This window comes from Myripristis murdjan, chromosome 24, assembly GCF_902150065.1.
Source record: "Myripristis murdjan chromosome 24, fMyrMur1.1, whole genome shotgun sequence".
Classification (NCBI taxonomy): domain Eukaryota; kingdom Metazoa; phylum Chordata; class Actinopteri; order Holocentriformes; family Holocentridae; genus Myripristis; species Myripristis murdjan.
This window is the reverse complement of record NC_044003.1, coordinates 10,613,782-10,629,874: the sequence shown is the minus strand read 5'-3', so window position 1 is coordinate 10,629,874 and position 16,093 is coordinate 10,613,782. Positions and strand designations below refer to the sequence as shown.

The following is a 16,093-nucleotide window of genomic DNA, read 5'->3' as shown; positions in this document are numbered from 1 at the left end:
TATACTTAACCCATCTGACTGCATTGTACAATAGCTCTCACTCTACTGATACTGCTGGTCTTTGTTTTGACTTTACCCTTACCTTCTCCTCATTTAACCCACATGCTGAGGGTTTATACAACCCATTTCTACATCAATGACAACACTCTTCCCTGGGCCAAAGTGGCTTATTGGGTGTCCTAAAAATTTGTGGAGCCTTTGCCAAAGCCACCGTCTGTGCCTGCCTCTGACTCTCTTTTTTTGTGGGTCTGAGCGTTGCATAATAAACCGACATACCTGCTGTGTCACCGCTCTCAAAGCCTGTGGGTGTGTTACCTGGCCCGGGCAGATTCCTCCCTGCAGCCTACCTGAGACTTCATTAGCAACAGGAGGAAAAAAAAAACATACTTGTCCAGAAACAGTGATAATGCAATCTAACTGGCTTACTTTAGATGTTGCCGCAGCTTTGGTTGAGATATTTATCCGCCTAAGTCTGCACTAAATATTCATTAGAGCGTTCAGGCTGCCCTGTCTGATGAGGAGCGGGTTACCTCGGAGAGGCGGCGGCACCGACACAGACTCCACTCTCGTCGGGGCTTGCGCTACCGGTGTTTTTTTTTTTATTATTACCAATTATTCCCAGGACAAGTGGAGAGGCAGGATAACACTGTTATCATGGTAAGATCTTCCCTCTGTGTCTCTGCTGATGTTTGTGTGTAGAGCAGGGGCTGAGACTTGTTAGGCTACAGGGGAGCTGCGGTCGGTGGTTTGCGGGTTGCACTGTCTCAGGTCAACAGTGTTGCTTTTATGGCATTACAGTTTATACAGAAGTCCATAAGACCTATCATAAACAAAACAAGCTTTCAGATTAGATTAGATCAGATTGTGATGCATGTTTTTTTTTTTTTTTTTTTTTTTTTTTTTTTATCCACTGCCTACAATTAAACTTGGACCATCAACACCCTATTATAGCCTAGTTTATAGGTTGCACTCAATACACCAGATAAATGCACATCACCTCAATTATAACCCAACAACAGCATATTATGTTTATGAATATTAAGGCCCAAAGCATTACACTGAGGCACCTGACCGTTTTGGCCAACTAATTATTTGAGTGCCACATTAAAATTAACTCTTTTATTTGACCAGAAATCAAGCATTTATCCGCTGACATGTCATGAAAGGGTTAACGAGTTCCTAGACGCAGCATGGAAAGACTGGCTTGAGCTGCCCGCCAAATGAAATAAGGACAAACAGCGGACTTGGTAACCAGAGGACAGACTTCAACAGGCGCTGAAACCCACACAGCCAGCGCGTCATTTCCTCTGGAAAACTTTTGTTGGGGCCCGGCCTCTTGCTGCATTCAGGTGCCGACGCAAATGTCGGAATTACAAGCGAGCGCGTATCAGTGACCCGGCAAACTGAAGCGGCAGGGAAAGTAAAGGCGTCACTTAACTAAAGGTGTGATTAAAACTGCAAAACTTTGTGGTTTACACTGACTAACATGGGGACAAAATCTGGCCGGTGTGATAAATTGTTAGATGTAGCTGATCTCCAAACCACTAGCTGCATTAGAGGAAACTCTTATCTTGTATATGACTTCCAAATATATTTCTGGTTATTTTTGAATGCTCGCTTCTCCTCGTTGTAAGAATAAGAATTACAAAATGGAACTGATTGTCATAAGGCATTGATCTGATGAGAAACTCCTAAATGACACAAATGTGACCAAGTGGGAAATGTGCCAAACTCTGTTGTCATGTCAACAGGTCATGGTTACTGCCCGTATTCTTTGTTTTTCATTTGTTTGCTTGGTTTTATCCTGCCGTATTTACACTCGTTTTTAATTGCCCCTTGAAACTCTTGTTTTTTCACCTTAATGTTAAGCACTTTGAGCTACACCCCTTTTATTAGAGCTGCTATATAAATAAATTCTTCTTCTTCTTAAAGTTTTTTTTTTTTTTTCTTTAACATTATTGTTATTGTTACATGTCATTGAATGTTATTCTGTGTTCAAAACAGCTGCCGGAGTTATTAAAAAATAAATCCGCAACCACCAAAGAGAATTTAACCCTTCTCGCACCGATGGGACTTTATCTGCCGCTGGTCCCGCTGAAATCCCCTTCCCAATCAAGAACACTCGAATGCACCAAGTGTTATAAAATCAAAACTTGGGAGGAGAATTTCCGAGGAGCACTTGAAGGCAGCATGTTACCACAGGTTGCGCAGAACTTGGGCAGAAAGGCATAGCGCCGATTCCACAGTCTGCCACACTCGTGCTGTTGCGGATGCTTTGTGGGATGCCAGCAGGACTGGAGACAGCATTACTGAGGTCCATCAGGCAGACATGCATCTCAGTACAAACTGTCACCCGTTATATGTCGGATGAGGGTGAAAACTTTTCTTCTATAGTCTAGCTGAGGGGTGAGTTGTTCTTGTATTTACAGATATTTTGGATGTGTCACTCTGCTAAGGCACCAGAACTTTTTTCTCCAAGGAATTGCTTCTTTTTCATATTGCTTTTTTTTTTTTTTTTTTTTTATTCCGGAGGAATGATTTTGTCTTTGTTCTATGATCTGTAGGTTTTTGCTATAAACCAAAAACATGTTCACAACCTACATAAAGAGTCTGAATGATATGGTATTTTCTACGGTAAGCTTACAGGTTATAAGCCTTCCTGCATGCCATTGCATTGCTGAGACATGCATGGCCCTACTAAAAGAGCATATGGATAAACAGTACTTATATTTATCTTGGATCCTAAACCTGCACTCCCTTCTATTGTTCCCTCTATTTTCAGTATTTATCGCACATTGTGTAACTGATAAGCTTCAGTTCAGTTGAAGTGTGCCTATGTTCAGCTTAAACATAATTAAGCATGATTATTAACTGCCGCTGGCAACATGTATGTGCAACCTTTTTTTTATTGAGTAATTTCTCTGCTTGTCTTCAGTCCCAGAGCCCAGAGGAGCAGCCAAGCACTGGGGTCTTGGGCCGAATCGGGAGCTGGTTGTCTCCATGGCGGGGAAAGAATCCTAGGAGCCCTACCGAAAATGCCTTCCTGGATAGTGACCAGCCTGTGAGCCCTCAGGCAAAGGAACAACAGCGGGAGGTGGAGCAGGGCCAGAGCTCCAGCACCAATCAGCTGAGTCTATCCGGGGACAATTTCTTCTGTGAAGAGGCGGACGCCACGCAGTCTGCCCACAGAGGCGGCCCCCTTGCAGCCAGCAGTGAGCCAGGAGAAGGAGGTCCAACAGAGGAGGAGTTTGCGGGGTGTGGAAAGAAGACAGCAGGGCAGGGCAGGGAGAGGGAGGAGAGCAGCAACGGTACTTCAGCAAGCGGGAATCCAGCCTCAGAAAAGAATGCCAGTCATCTGACACATCTTTCTTCCTCTTCTGGCCAAGGAGTGGCATGGGACTCTGACCAGGCTCACACCCAGCCCCAGGATAAGAAACCAGCTCAGGCCCAGACAGGCAGGAAACTCCAAGTGTACCTGGAGGAGACCAGCGTGACTCAAAGGGGGCGCGACACCTGCGCTCAACAGGAAGTGGTCAGGATAAAGAAAAGCCTCCAGCTCATTTCCAAGGCAGAGTTATCAAAGGGTGTTGATTCAGCAAAGAGCTCCGGTTCAGCAGGACCAGAGAATAAAAGGACAGTATTGAAACCCACTGTTGAGGCACATAGTCATTACAGTGCCCTGGTGGGAGTGTCACTAAAATCACGCAAAGATATACTGTCAGAGCCTGAGCCTGTAACAGAGGGAACAGACAGCATGGGGCGTAAGAACACACCCAGGCGGAAATTCAGAAAGAACCCTCCAGGAGAGGGAGGGACAAGCTCCCAGGAGAACATGCCCTCCCAAGCCCAACCACTCCCTGAGGGCTCTCCTACATCGGATAACCCACTCCCAGGTCATCAGGCCAAAAGTGCAGCAACTAACCTAAGAGAAGCATCCGTAAACTCCTCCTCCAAACACAATCCCGCCTCTGAGGCCTTACCTGAAGGAGGGCAGAGCAAGTTGGCCTCCCCCGCTACTGGAAAGCTGCCAGACAATTCACAGGTTAACACTTCTCCATGTGTGGCCGATGGGAACGCAGACATGGATGATGATGACAGCCTCTACAAGGTGGTGAGGAAAACAGAGACTCCTGAGTCCAAACGAAGGAGTATGAAAGTGTCTCGCAGCGAGGTGAAGATTTTTCCAAAGAAAGTGCTGGTGAACGCTGAGCCGAGCACAGAGGGAGACAACCAGGATCTTGAGTCAAGATTAAAGAATGCCACAGATGAAGCCAAGGATAAGCCCAAACCAGAAATGAATGCAAGGTAAGTTTTTACCTGAAGGTGGTTGGTTGGGTTCATAAAGAGAGTTGCCTGTGTTTTGTGAATGAATGAAACTATGAGTTAAATTTCCATCAGCTACTCTGTGTATTGCAAAGACCTCCAATTATACATGGAAATAAGGTAGTATTTATAAAGAATTAAGGTGTAATATTGGCTTACAACTACCTCTAACATTAACTTACACTGTCACTTGCCCATTAAGCTGATATCAAAGATAAGAACATTGTCAAAACAAGGAATTTGCATCAACTGTATTCACTAAGGAAAAAAATATGACTCATAATACAAAGTACAGCCCTTTAGGCATTAAGATTAGCACTGTTGAGTGAAGCTCAGATAAGATGCTATAAATCACTTATTCCCAAAGTTTAGACAAATAGTAAAAGTGAAGGGACAGCTTTTGTCTGTGGCTGATAAGCTCTGCAAGCATAATAAAGTGTAAATATACAGATAAAAATTTACTTTTCACGGTTTATGAGATGTATAAAATACGTTTTTCAATTAAAGCGTTTTACCTCTTCATACACAGACTGCAGGACCTGAAGAAAGTGGATGACGAGTCTAAGCCAGTCGTTGGCCGGATTGCGGATAAAATCAACCTCTTCGAGAGTCAAGCAGGGGGGCCGAGCAAGAGGACTTTCCAGATCCCAAGGAGTGCAGATGCCTCCCCAGTCAGAAAAATCACTGACAGGCTGAAAGCGGACATCAGCAGAGACTGCGGGTTTTCAGATCAAAGGTCAAAATCAGCGGATCGTTACGGCACTGCCAGGTCTAGCTCTGCATCACCTGTCAGGGAGAAACTGAAGACGGTCAAGGAGCGAGCCAGGAACTTTGCAGAGGAATGTAAAACAGAGGACAAAAGAGCAATGCCTCAACAGTCTGCCATGACAGGAATGTCCCAGAAACCTTCTCATGCTACAACGGCACCTGTCTCAAAGTCACCAGAACTGGACATTCAGGGTAAACTGGATACTAAAGAGAAGACGCAGAACACAGTACTATCTGAGATAAAATCGAAAACAGATGGCCAAGATACCACCGCGGTCGGGGTGAATGTTTCTGCTCCTAAACAGCACACAGACTCCAAAACAAGAGACAAAGAGGTCTTGAAAACAGCGGATCTACCCATGAAATCTAACAATGTTGAATCAGATGTTCCAGCTGAAGTGCCTGGTGACTCAGACAAACTTAACAATGATATTAGTACACAGGCCAAAGGTCCTGGCAGGACAGGCTCCAGATCTAAGAGAAGGAAAAGTAAAGACCCAACCAGTCCCATCAGCCCAAATAGTGAAAATAAACCAGGCCTGCCTGGAAGTAAGCAGGAGGTCACTGCCAACAAACAGGAAAAGGTAGTTGGCACTGAGGAGTCAGCATCTCCCTCCAAACAGCTCATTGAGACGGTTAAATTACAATCTGATAAACCTCAAGGAAGTATGTCAGAAAAACAGTTACTCAGTGATACCAGGCAAAAAGCACTTAGAAAGGATTTAGAGGTATCAGAAAAACAGGGCAAACAGTTAGAGTCTTCATGTAAAAAAGACAGCACTGAGAAGCCGGTCAAGGAAAAGGGTAGATTGTCTAAACCATCTGTCAGCAAATGTGATGAACCTGATACTGCTGTTTGCAGCAGTGGGACAAAGAAGCCTGTTGACAAGGATCCTGTTGTTTTACCCCAAAAGGAGGAGAGAGCTGGGGGGGACAGCTTCTCATTTGCCGAAAAGAAGGAAAATGCCTCCAAAGACAGCAGCAAACCATCAGCCTCCTCCCCCTTACCTCTTTCAGAACAGCCTCTTATTGAGAAGACGCTTCCTGTGGAGCAACAGGCACCTGTTGCATATCCCAATTTGGATAAACAGCAAGAGCAAAAGCAGCCTGAAACAAAAACTAAAGAAAAGGCAAAACAGCTTAACAAACAAGATCATGGACGGGCAGCACAACCAATAAACAAAGACGCTGAAGCAGCACATCAAACTGAGAATAAAGATCTAGACAGGCCAGTGCAATCAGAAAAGAGAGACGCTGAAAAAACTCCAACAGTGGAAAACAAAGACAAAGAAAAAGCACCACAAGGCAAGCCCTTGGATAAAAATACCACAAAGTTAACGGCATCAGAGAGTAGACAGGACATCCCAGAGACAAAGGGAAGCGAGGCAAAGGCTGAGAAAAAAGAGGAAAAAAAGCCTGTTAAAGACATAGTAAAGTCAGAGTCCAAACAACCAGAACCAGTCAGTCAGCCCTCAGGAAAGACTGATGGATCTTTAGACGTCCCTGCTCAGACACAGCCTGTAAGTCAGACAGTCACCACACATCCAGATAAAGCTGCTGTTTGTTTAGACACACAGGCTAATAAAGCTGTAAGTGAGACCAACAGTGATAAAGGGCTTGTCAAGCCACCCAAGGGTGAGACATCGACACATGTGCCTGTGTTGCAAACAAAATCTATGGAAAGCCCTGCTGGAATAGAAACACGGGCCACGGTAACTACAGCACAGCCACAGACTATTTCTGTATCTGTGGAAAAAACAGAGAGGTCTGCTGATGACTCACACACACATGGAGCTAATGTTGTTGCACAAGAGTTCTCCAATTCAAAACCTGCCACTATAGCAGCGACAGTAGCTGAGGATATGAGCGTTAATGCGGTGAAAGAGACTCCTGCACTGATAAATGTAGGTCCCGCACATACTGACAAAACAGATGAAAAACAAACATCTGTTAAGCAGCCCACTCCTACTTCTGTCCTTAAATCTGCGAACGGTGAGGGAGCAGGCCGAGATGCTGCGAATAAAAATTCAACTGTCAAATCCTCAAGCTCAGAGGTTAAAAGCTTAATGGCACTAACCCCGAGCCAACCTCAGTGTGAAGAGTCAAAAATGACACAGACAATAAAAGACTCATCGGCTGATTCTGCCTCTCCCACCACAGTAAACGTGGAAGAAAGGACAGCTGATAAAACACTACGTTTGCCGGTGAAAGAACCTTCACCCGTTGTCAATGGTGATATCTACTCAACGCCACAACCCAGTGCAGTCAATAATAAACCAGGGTGTTCAGCTCAAGCTACAAAAGCAACCACTTCAAAGGTGATCACTAAACTGAGCTCAGACTCTCTCCAGCGTTCATCCCTGAATAAGTTTCCTTTGCCGCAGGGACTAAGTGGAGGCGATTCCCCCTCCAGTTGGCTGGATGTGGACTTTCCCAAACAGAAGCTCAAAGTCTCAGAGCCCAAACTAAGCTATTCTGGAAGTGAGAGCAACCTTCTGGACACGTCTGCTGACCTGGATGATGATGATTTCATTGAGAGAATCAAGAACCTTTGCGTTCCCTTCTCCCTCCCTCCTCGTAAACACAACCACCTTCGGCCACCCCAGCCCCCATTTGCCATGCCTGCTATCAGGGAAGACCGCTTTGAGAAGACTTTTGACCCTGATGAGTTCCAGTTTGGCTTGAGGAAGAAGACTCAGTTCACCTTAGACACAGGGCCCGCCCTGTTAGCCAAGCTCCAAAGCACAGAGACTAAAGCCGGCATGAAGCCTGCCAGGGCCAGTTTGGCCGACAGGAGCATGCTACTCAACAGCCTCGATACTCGCTCTCGGTTCAGAGAAAAAAACACAGACAAGGATGAGGAGAAGGAGGAGGCAGAGGAGAAAAAAGACGACCAGATCAGGGTGAAGTCTCGTTTGGAGGGGAGCTGTGTCCTCAGCAGCCTCAGCAACTCCAGCTTCAAGGCAAAGAGGAATGGAGTTCAGGCCCAGGCAGAGAGCACCAACTCTGGGGATGTGTCATCTAGCGAAGGCCCCCAGCCTAGCCCTCCACCAGGATCCCAACCCCCTCTGCCAAGCCCCACTCTCACAGCTCCACTCAGCGATACACTGGCCAAGCAGAGTCCTGTCCTGAGCGACAGAGCTGGAGCCCAGGCTGTGGAGGCTGTGGTCAGTGACTCAGGCCCTCCACTTCCCTCCTTTAACGACATCAAGCTGCCTGACTATTTAGAGAAGTACCTCCCCCGGGAAGCAGGAAAACCAGAGCAGAGCACAGAGGGACGCGAGCAACTCCACACAGAGGTTAGTTTTATCATGTATTATCACCAAATAAGTGTAATCTGTTGATCAAGTTATCTGTATAACACTCAAGAGACGTCCATGCATTCACAACATGCTAAAATACTTCACAGAAGAGCAAATAAGTAGTGTAAAATCAACTGAACTAAAGCCACCATGTCTAACTACTCATATGCATGAAAATTCAGGCAGAAATTAGTGAACTTTACCTTGACTTCAAATGCTTATTCACTATATTTTGAGTAGAGAAGCACAGGCACATCTCACTGTGGAACTGGGTAATTTAACCAACTCACGTCACTATAATTGACTGTAAAATGGCCAGCACTGTTGTTATACATTTAAAATCTAATTGGTTTGAGAGTAAAGGTTTGTAGATGCTATATAAGCATTGGAAACTGGATTATAATAAATTGCCTAGTTGTGCATTTCACGGTGAACAGCCAATGAGCAAAGAAGACTAATCTGGCTTCACTTTGTGCACTTTATTTTGTATTTTTTTCATATTTTCATTAAAAATGATCTGGTTAAAATGTTTCATCTTGACCTTTTAGAACTATTTGGAAATTTTTAAATGCAACATTGCTCTTTTTTTGTTTCTAATAATCAACTGCTGAACAGTTTTTACTCAGAATACATTCTAAATATGCCACTAAACTCGATTTTTTACACTGCTACTTTTACTTCTATTTAAAGTACCAGCAAAGTAACAGTACATATACTTGAGTTGGACAATTGTTTACTCTTGGCACCACTGCCTGTTTTTTCCTAATTTCTCTTTATTCATCAGGTTGTTGGAAGGATGACAAAACCAGTGCCTGAAGGCGGAGCGGACCTGGATGTGAAGCCAGGTCTCCTGCTTCCTGATGGCGCATCTCCACGTTTTCCTGCTGGGGTTCCTCCAAACACACACCCCGCACACACAGAGCTCCACCAGCCTCTGGCTCGCCCACAGGGGTTGTATAGTAACAGTGTAAGTTTGCCACACACATACTGTAAAACCACATGATAGCTTGTTGTCGAGTTCAACCAGCACGTGTGTGTACATGTGTAGAGCCTTTAGCACATGTGATGCTTAAGCACAGTGGCAGGTGAGCAGAATGATGGAAGCAATTAGTGTATTATCAAAGCAGCCTCCCGGCAAGATTTTTAATGAAAAGATATGCACTAAACTGGCTGCAGTAGAAAAGAGCATCCCACCCTTTATGACTTAGACCTTGTACCTATTTGCCTGCATTGAATTCTGGGCTCACGTGGTATTTGGTATCTTTTGTGTATACCAAAAGATATGCGTATGTATGTGTATACTGAGTGTATTTATATATGTGTAAAATAGACCCAGTGGCCACTTTATTAAGTGCACCTGCACAATATAATACAATCCAATACCATGTTTCCCTTTCTGCTGCCTATAATGCTCTGGTTTTCTTTTTGTCACAGTAATAGAGGTGATCATTCAATTCTATGTTTGGCATTGAGCTCATAGTTAGTGGTGCTGTTGTGCTGGACTGCATTTTATTGAGAGGTGTTTCTACTATTCTGTCCCCCGCCATTTATAGAAATAGGGAGAACAAAAAATTAGAAACACCTCTCAATATAATGTAGTCCAGTACAAGACCTCTGCAAACGACAACCTCAATAATAAACATAGAATGAAATTTACACATTCTCCACAATGTCAACAAAAACTGAACATTATAAACTTTCTTAAAATGTAGAATTTATGGCAGAGCTGTTGAACTGAACTGCATTAGATTGTGCAGGTGGACCTAATAAAGTGGCCACTGACTGTAGATAGGTTCATTAGCATACTGATTGCATAAAACCATCACACTCTGCATGGTCCTCGGGAGATAAGAAAATAAATTAGTACGTAAACCAAAAGGTCAGGAGAACCAACAATTGTACAATGGCTTAACAAACAGATCCCAATTAGCTTTATCCAGCATTTCATGGGTGTTTGCCATGCTCAGCAATCTTCAGTTCTGTGATAACTTTCTCTGTTTTTGTTGCATTGCAGATAAGAGCAACCAAAGGATTTCACAGGCGCCCTGGAAAGGTACAGCAGGCACAGCCCAGCCCACATAGAAGAGACTCGGGTGGTGGGGGGGAAACAATGAGGGAGGCATCTGCACAGAAAACTGACTGTTCTGCAAACATCTGCTTTAGTGTTTTCTTCTTGGGGGTAAACTGACTATCGAAAAAAAAAGGAGCAGTTCAAATGCTCATCTGGATGTGATTATAGCCACAACATGCAGCGCTGCCAGCCCAATGCACAACTTGTGGGAGAGCGCTGCATTATTGTTTCTCAGAGGAGACTTCTCAGTCTCTCTGTTGTGCTCAACACTGTAACTCTCTAGCCTGCATGCATCCATTTCAATTCAGGGGGCCCTAACAACACAAAACACAAACACACAGATACACACTTCTGTATACACTGCAAAGAATATCCATCTTAACAAGTCATTTAGTCTCATTTTTAGTGTTTACGTTTTCTTCAGCTTAATACAGTGGGGAAAAAACTGCTCCTGGGATGAGATAATCCATCTTGTTTCCAATGCTGTTTCACTAATCTCTGGGAATTACTATGAATATGCTGAAACAAGGCAGAATAAGACAGATCAGCCCGCTAGTGTCAAGAAAATGATGCTTGATTCAAGAAAATTGTGTTGATAAGCTTTGGAAACACATGGGAGATTTGTTTGAAGAAAAACAAGATTTAAATGCTGAATATGAGACAAATTTAGTTTTTATGATGAGATTTTTTTTTTTCAGTGTAATTTTAGTTTTCTTGTGGTTCCACTCACCCTGTGCTTATATGTTGTATTTATAGATGAAGGCTAACATGCTTTTACTGTCATGCAAATAAGAGGAGAAGTAAACTATCATGCCGTCGGGTTCTTAGAGAGTGTCACAGCACTCAGTGATTCATTTGGAGTAAGGCTCTAAAGCTGTTTGCTGGTGATTATTTCCTCTGGTTTGCGTCTCGAGCTGACATTGTCCCACGTGTCCATACAGATGGTGCTGTTTGAGAATGCTCAGTTCAGTGGCCAAGCATATGAGATCTACAGGGATGTGGCAGATGCTACCGCTCTCCAGCTCTCTCCTCTCATATCTGTGAAGGTTGTCAGAGGATGGTAAGTGGCAAGCACTCGATCGGCACTTGATAATGAAAGGAAAATAATTGTATGCAGTGAATTTTACGTGGCAGTGCAGATGAATGCAGGTCTGGCAAGTGTCAAGTGGTCTGGAGATGACAGAGCTGTGTGCACAGTCGTCTGGAGGTGCCATGAGCTTAATTCAGTGGGAGCTGCACATTTCCAGGGACACCCATTTTCATTTGAAGTCATTGTCTTAAAATGCCACTCGGCTGATATTTGATAAGCCCATCGCAGTTTGTGTACAGCATGCATTTATCCTCGCCCTTTGACAGATATTATTTTCTCAGAAACATCCAAATGATTGCCATTTTGTTTTTGCAGCTGGGTGCTTTATGAGAGGCCTGGCTTCCAGGGCCGCTCCATCGCCCTGGAGGAGGGGTGTATTGAACTGACAAACGTGTGGGCAGAGCCGGGGCCGGAGACGCAGCCACACAACGGCTCACCGATGTCGATTGGATCTATTCGACTTGCTGTCTGGGTTAGTGTCCTGGTTAGACAATCACACCTCACATGGCCCTCAGTATTTTGTTATCACTAGGGCAGGGCAATGTGGACAAAATTAAATATCACAAGGTCTTTGATAATCTACCCTCATATTGATGTTGTGGTAATATTATAGGGATAGGATAGCAAGGGATAGGATGAACTTTACTAATCCACACAGGGGAAACTTGCTCGCCACCATGGACAAAAAGCAAAAGACATCGACACGATATACACAATACCTCATCCACACAGAAGATAAGAGTAGGGAAGCACATAGTTTTATTAGTGACGTTTGCTGGTGCTTTCAAAAGATATTTACACATAAGAGAATTAGGATAAATAATCACAACCTATGTGTATATGATGATCAAGTTCACTGTAATGCAGTTTTTAAAACACTTAAGACACTTATGCCATATCACGACATTACTTCATGCAATACACTAGATCATGTATGCTCATATATGCAGGCCGCAGGACATTGATGGTGGTCTCTCCCAGGAGTAACTGCAATTCCAGGGTGTCTCGGAAGCATTTTGTTCTGAAAGCATTTTGTTCCTGTATTTTTTTCTTAAACAAAAGTTCTGTTTCTTTTTGTTTTTTTTTTTCAAATTCTTTGCTGATTATCAGACAATTTTCTAGTCTTTTTTGTAATTTCATTTTAAGCATATCTTGGTTTCAGCGGTTAAAAAAGTAATCACCTCTGTGACAGTGCCTCTGTCATGTTGCATGTTTAGCGTGTTAGTTACAGCAGGAGAAATGACTGCAACATATACATTTTGAAAAGGAAACAAGTCAATAATGGCTCATTTCATCCAGCGGCCCCTGGCCATTTTTCATTTTTCAAAACTACTTGAGTATCCCTGCTCTAGATGATATCTACTCTCATATTGATACTGATACTGATATAAGATCAATATATCTCGAAGCCCCAATCCCTAATTCTGACTTCTTTAGAACAGAGAAAAATGTGGTATCGACTTCACTTGATTATTCATGGTTAAAATGTAAAGGGATGAAATCCATGGCAGACATGGATGATAGAGGCAGCGCATTGAGCCTTATCTGTCTCTGCAGCTGCTAATTGCCATATCTGTGTTATCCTGTTTCAGGACTACAGCCTCCCCCATATTGACCTGTTTACCGAGCCGGAGGGCCACGGCAGGATGACACCATACCATGACGACGCGATAGAGATCGGCTCGTTTGGCATCCTGCAGAACACGGCCTCCATTAAAGTCCACTCTGGGGTGTAAGTGCACTGATTTCTGTAGCGGCTTGATAATTAAGCAGAGTGGCTAAAATCATTACCTTGCCATATGGTTTTGTGATTTTTCTTGACAAGAGCGAGAGCAAGGGAGTCACGTCGAGATACGATTTGACTTGAAAGAGCGCTGGCGTCAAGCTGCAGGTACTAATCAAAGCAGAAGTAGTGTGTGAGAGTTTTGCAGCAGCATGGCTGAAAGCAATGGGAAAATCCCGGTTCTCTGCAATCTTGTATTTATGGCTTCAGGGTGAAGTGGCATGGCAGACCAACCCAGAGAAGCAGAGTTAGGAAATGTTGAAGTGAGCCAGGATGTTCTTGTTTGAATTTGGCATGAGCTGGCAGTCAGAGGAGAGGCTGAGCTGACAGATAATCATTACCACCTTCTGGAGTATTTATCCCTTTTTTTCTCTTTTTTTTTTTGGGAGGGGAATTAATTTGCATGAACAGGAATGTCCTTCCTGTTCATGCATGTTAGACAGAGAGCGGGGGACTTGCTTGGAAGGCGGGACAGAGAGGTCGAGACCGAGGTGGTGAGAAAAAACACATAGGTAGGGAGAGTTTTCGGCAGAAGAGAGGGTGTGTCTCTTTTTTCCATGTGAGACAGAGGTTTTCAGGACATTTTGTGCCATGGCCCTGACGGAAGTTAATGTCATAATACGATCTTATTTTGTTGGTTTATGTTGACACTCTCTGGAAGAAAACATTTTGTGTTTTTTTCCGCATTCTTCATCCTCATCTCCTCCGTCCCTCAGTATCTTTTGAATTATATCGCGCAGATTGGAGTTAATGACTGTCAGATGCCCGCACAGTATTCACCCACTTACTTCTGATCACAGATGAATCGCTGTGCCTCAGCAGCTCCTCCTCCTCTGCCCGCCCTGAGACATGTGTGAATGTCTGTTCAGCAGATGTACTTTGGAGTTAAACTAATTTAACCTGTTCCCAGCTCAACTGAGATCACTAAAGTGCACTTTGTGAACTTTATTGTTTTTGCCTCGCGGTCGTCATCGTGAGGCTGGCATCGCATTCTGTATCAGTTCCTGTAAACTGACCAAATGAGCTGCTTTTATATTTCACAGGAGGCTCAGATCTGGTGATTGATGTGTTCCTGCGCGAGGCACTGTGCGCTCGTGTGTTGAAGCTCGGCTCTCTCACTGCCAGGGTTAGGGCTTTATTTACAGCATGAGCTATGCTAAAAATAGAAAAGTGCTTTGGACAGAGAGGAGCAATAACTACATTTTATTATAAAACAGGTAGCCCTGATCCTCAGTCCTGTTTGGCAGAGACAGTCACAACTTAGAGCCATTGTGAAATACTCAAAGTACCCCATGGAAGTTTATTTATAAATTTATGTATAACCACAGTTTAAAAAAAAAGAAAAAGAAAAACAGTCATCTATTCATATTTTCAGACGTAAAATATTGTTTAAAGTACAAAAATGTTGAAGCATGGAAGAATGAGGCAAATCAGCACTCTACTATCAACAAAATGATTCAAGAAAATGTTTAATTAGCATTGGGGACAAGTTGGATTACATTAGATTTTATAACTGAATATGCAACTAAGTGACTTCGTAACACGGAGACTGTTTTTTGCAGGGCGCCACTTATGTGCTGCTATGTAAGAGCTGTGTTAAGCTGTTATTTAAAGGCTTAATTGCTGGTTGGAAAAATAACATCTGACAATTAGTGATTAAACTGCAAGGACTCTTGAACATTTTTGTTGTTTTTATGACAGTGTGTTCTCTGTGTAGGCAGTAAGCCACTTCAGGCCAGAATTCACAATGCTTTTAGAGCAGCTAAGAGATGCACTTAGGTAAAATGCGAAGTGGCCTTGCGGCTTAATGCTTATGTGCGCTTTGTGTGGGTTGTGGCCTTTTCCTCTCCCCTCCAGGTGGCTGGTGTTCAGCGATCCAGGCTTCCAGGGCATGCTGGCCGTCCTGGAGAAAGGAGAGTACCCTTTCCCTGAGGCCTGGGGCTTCCCCTCGCCCTTCGTTGGGTCTCTTAGACCCTTAAAAATGGTACGTCGCATTTCTGTGCCAAGTCAAAACTGAAATTGAACATAGGAGCAAGAGAATAAAATACCAGCACTCAAAGCATAATGTATAATAAGCTGAAGACATGCTACATTTATGAGTGCTGGTATTTTATTCTATAGATGGTGAAGATTTCATGAATTTTGTGACTGAAGCACAAGTCCAGCATCTTTTTCATTTTTTAATCTCTCACACCATACGTCATCCTCTGTCATGCTTTACTGGTCCATTTGCATTCCTGCCAACACTCCCAGTTTTCCAGGGGTTCTCCCGTATTTCAAGGCCGCACTTCCATTTTGTGGTTTCTCCCGGGAAACTCCTGTAATTTGCACGGCCAAACACAACATCCAAATACACCTGCAAATTTAAGCAGTTTTCATTTATGTGTCTCTGCTAGTCACCAGGATAGTGGCAATGCCTTTTGCAAAGTTTGTTTGTATGAATCTGGTTATTAATTCATTCATTCATTAGTTGATTGACCCCCCTTCAGCTGAAAAAAGCTCCCATATTTTGAAACCTAAATGTTGGCATGTGTGCATTTGTGCCTGCTGCTAAATGAATGTGCTGTTTCCTAACGAATGTTCAAGTTCAAAAGCAACTTGCCATTAGCGCTTTGTCTCCATTGTGCACAAATACAGTCTGTCTGCCGCTGTGCCCAGATATCTTCAGTCAATATTATCTGTAATTAGTTATTCAAGAGACAGAAGTTCAGGTCAGCAGAAACATTTGCCTTGCCCTTTTCCTTGCTCCCTGTTAT

General features: G+C 43.6%; 1 protein-coding gene across 2 annotated transcripts in view; it reads left to right on the top strand.

The window, feature by feature from the left end:
• The first annotated feature begins 245 nt into the window (after nucleotides 1-245).
• Nucleotides 246-16,093, top strand: part of LOC115355927 (beta/gamma crystallin domain-containing protein 1-like) — a 31,829-nt gene continuing 15,981 nt past the window's right edge. The window contains exons 1-9 of one of the 2 annotated variants that reach the window (XM_030046854.1): nucleotides 246-657; nucleotides 2,936-4,305; nucleotides 4,853-8,390; nucleotides 9,178-9,360; nucleotides 10,408-10,446; nucleotides 11,406-11,524; nucleotides 11,870-12,026; nucleotides 13,147-13,286; nucleotides 15,195-15,321. In XM_030046854.1, coding sequence (XP_029902714.1) covers nucleotides 655-657; nucleotides 2,936-4,305; nucleotides 4,853-8,390; nucleotides 9,178-9,360; nucleotides 10,408-10,446; nucleotides 11,406-11,524; nucleotides 11,870-12,026; nucleotides 13,147-13,286; nucleotides 15,195-15,321 — 5,676 coding nt within the window. In that variant the 5' untranslated portion in view covers nucleotides 246-654. Of the gene's footprint in view, nucleotides 658-2,540; nucleotides 2,635-2,935; nucleotides 4,306-4,852; nucleotides 8,391-9,177; nucleotides 9,361-10,407; nucleotides 10,447-11,405; nucleotides 11,525-11,869; nucleotides 12,027-13,146; nucleotides 13,287-15,194; nucleotides 15,322-16,093 lie in introns of those variants that run through there. The other variant, XM_030046853.1, reaches the window with a different exon arrangement.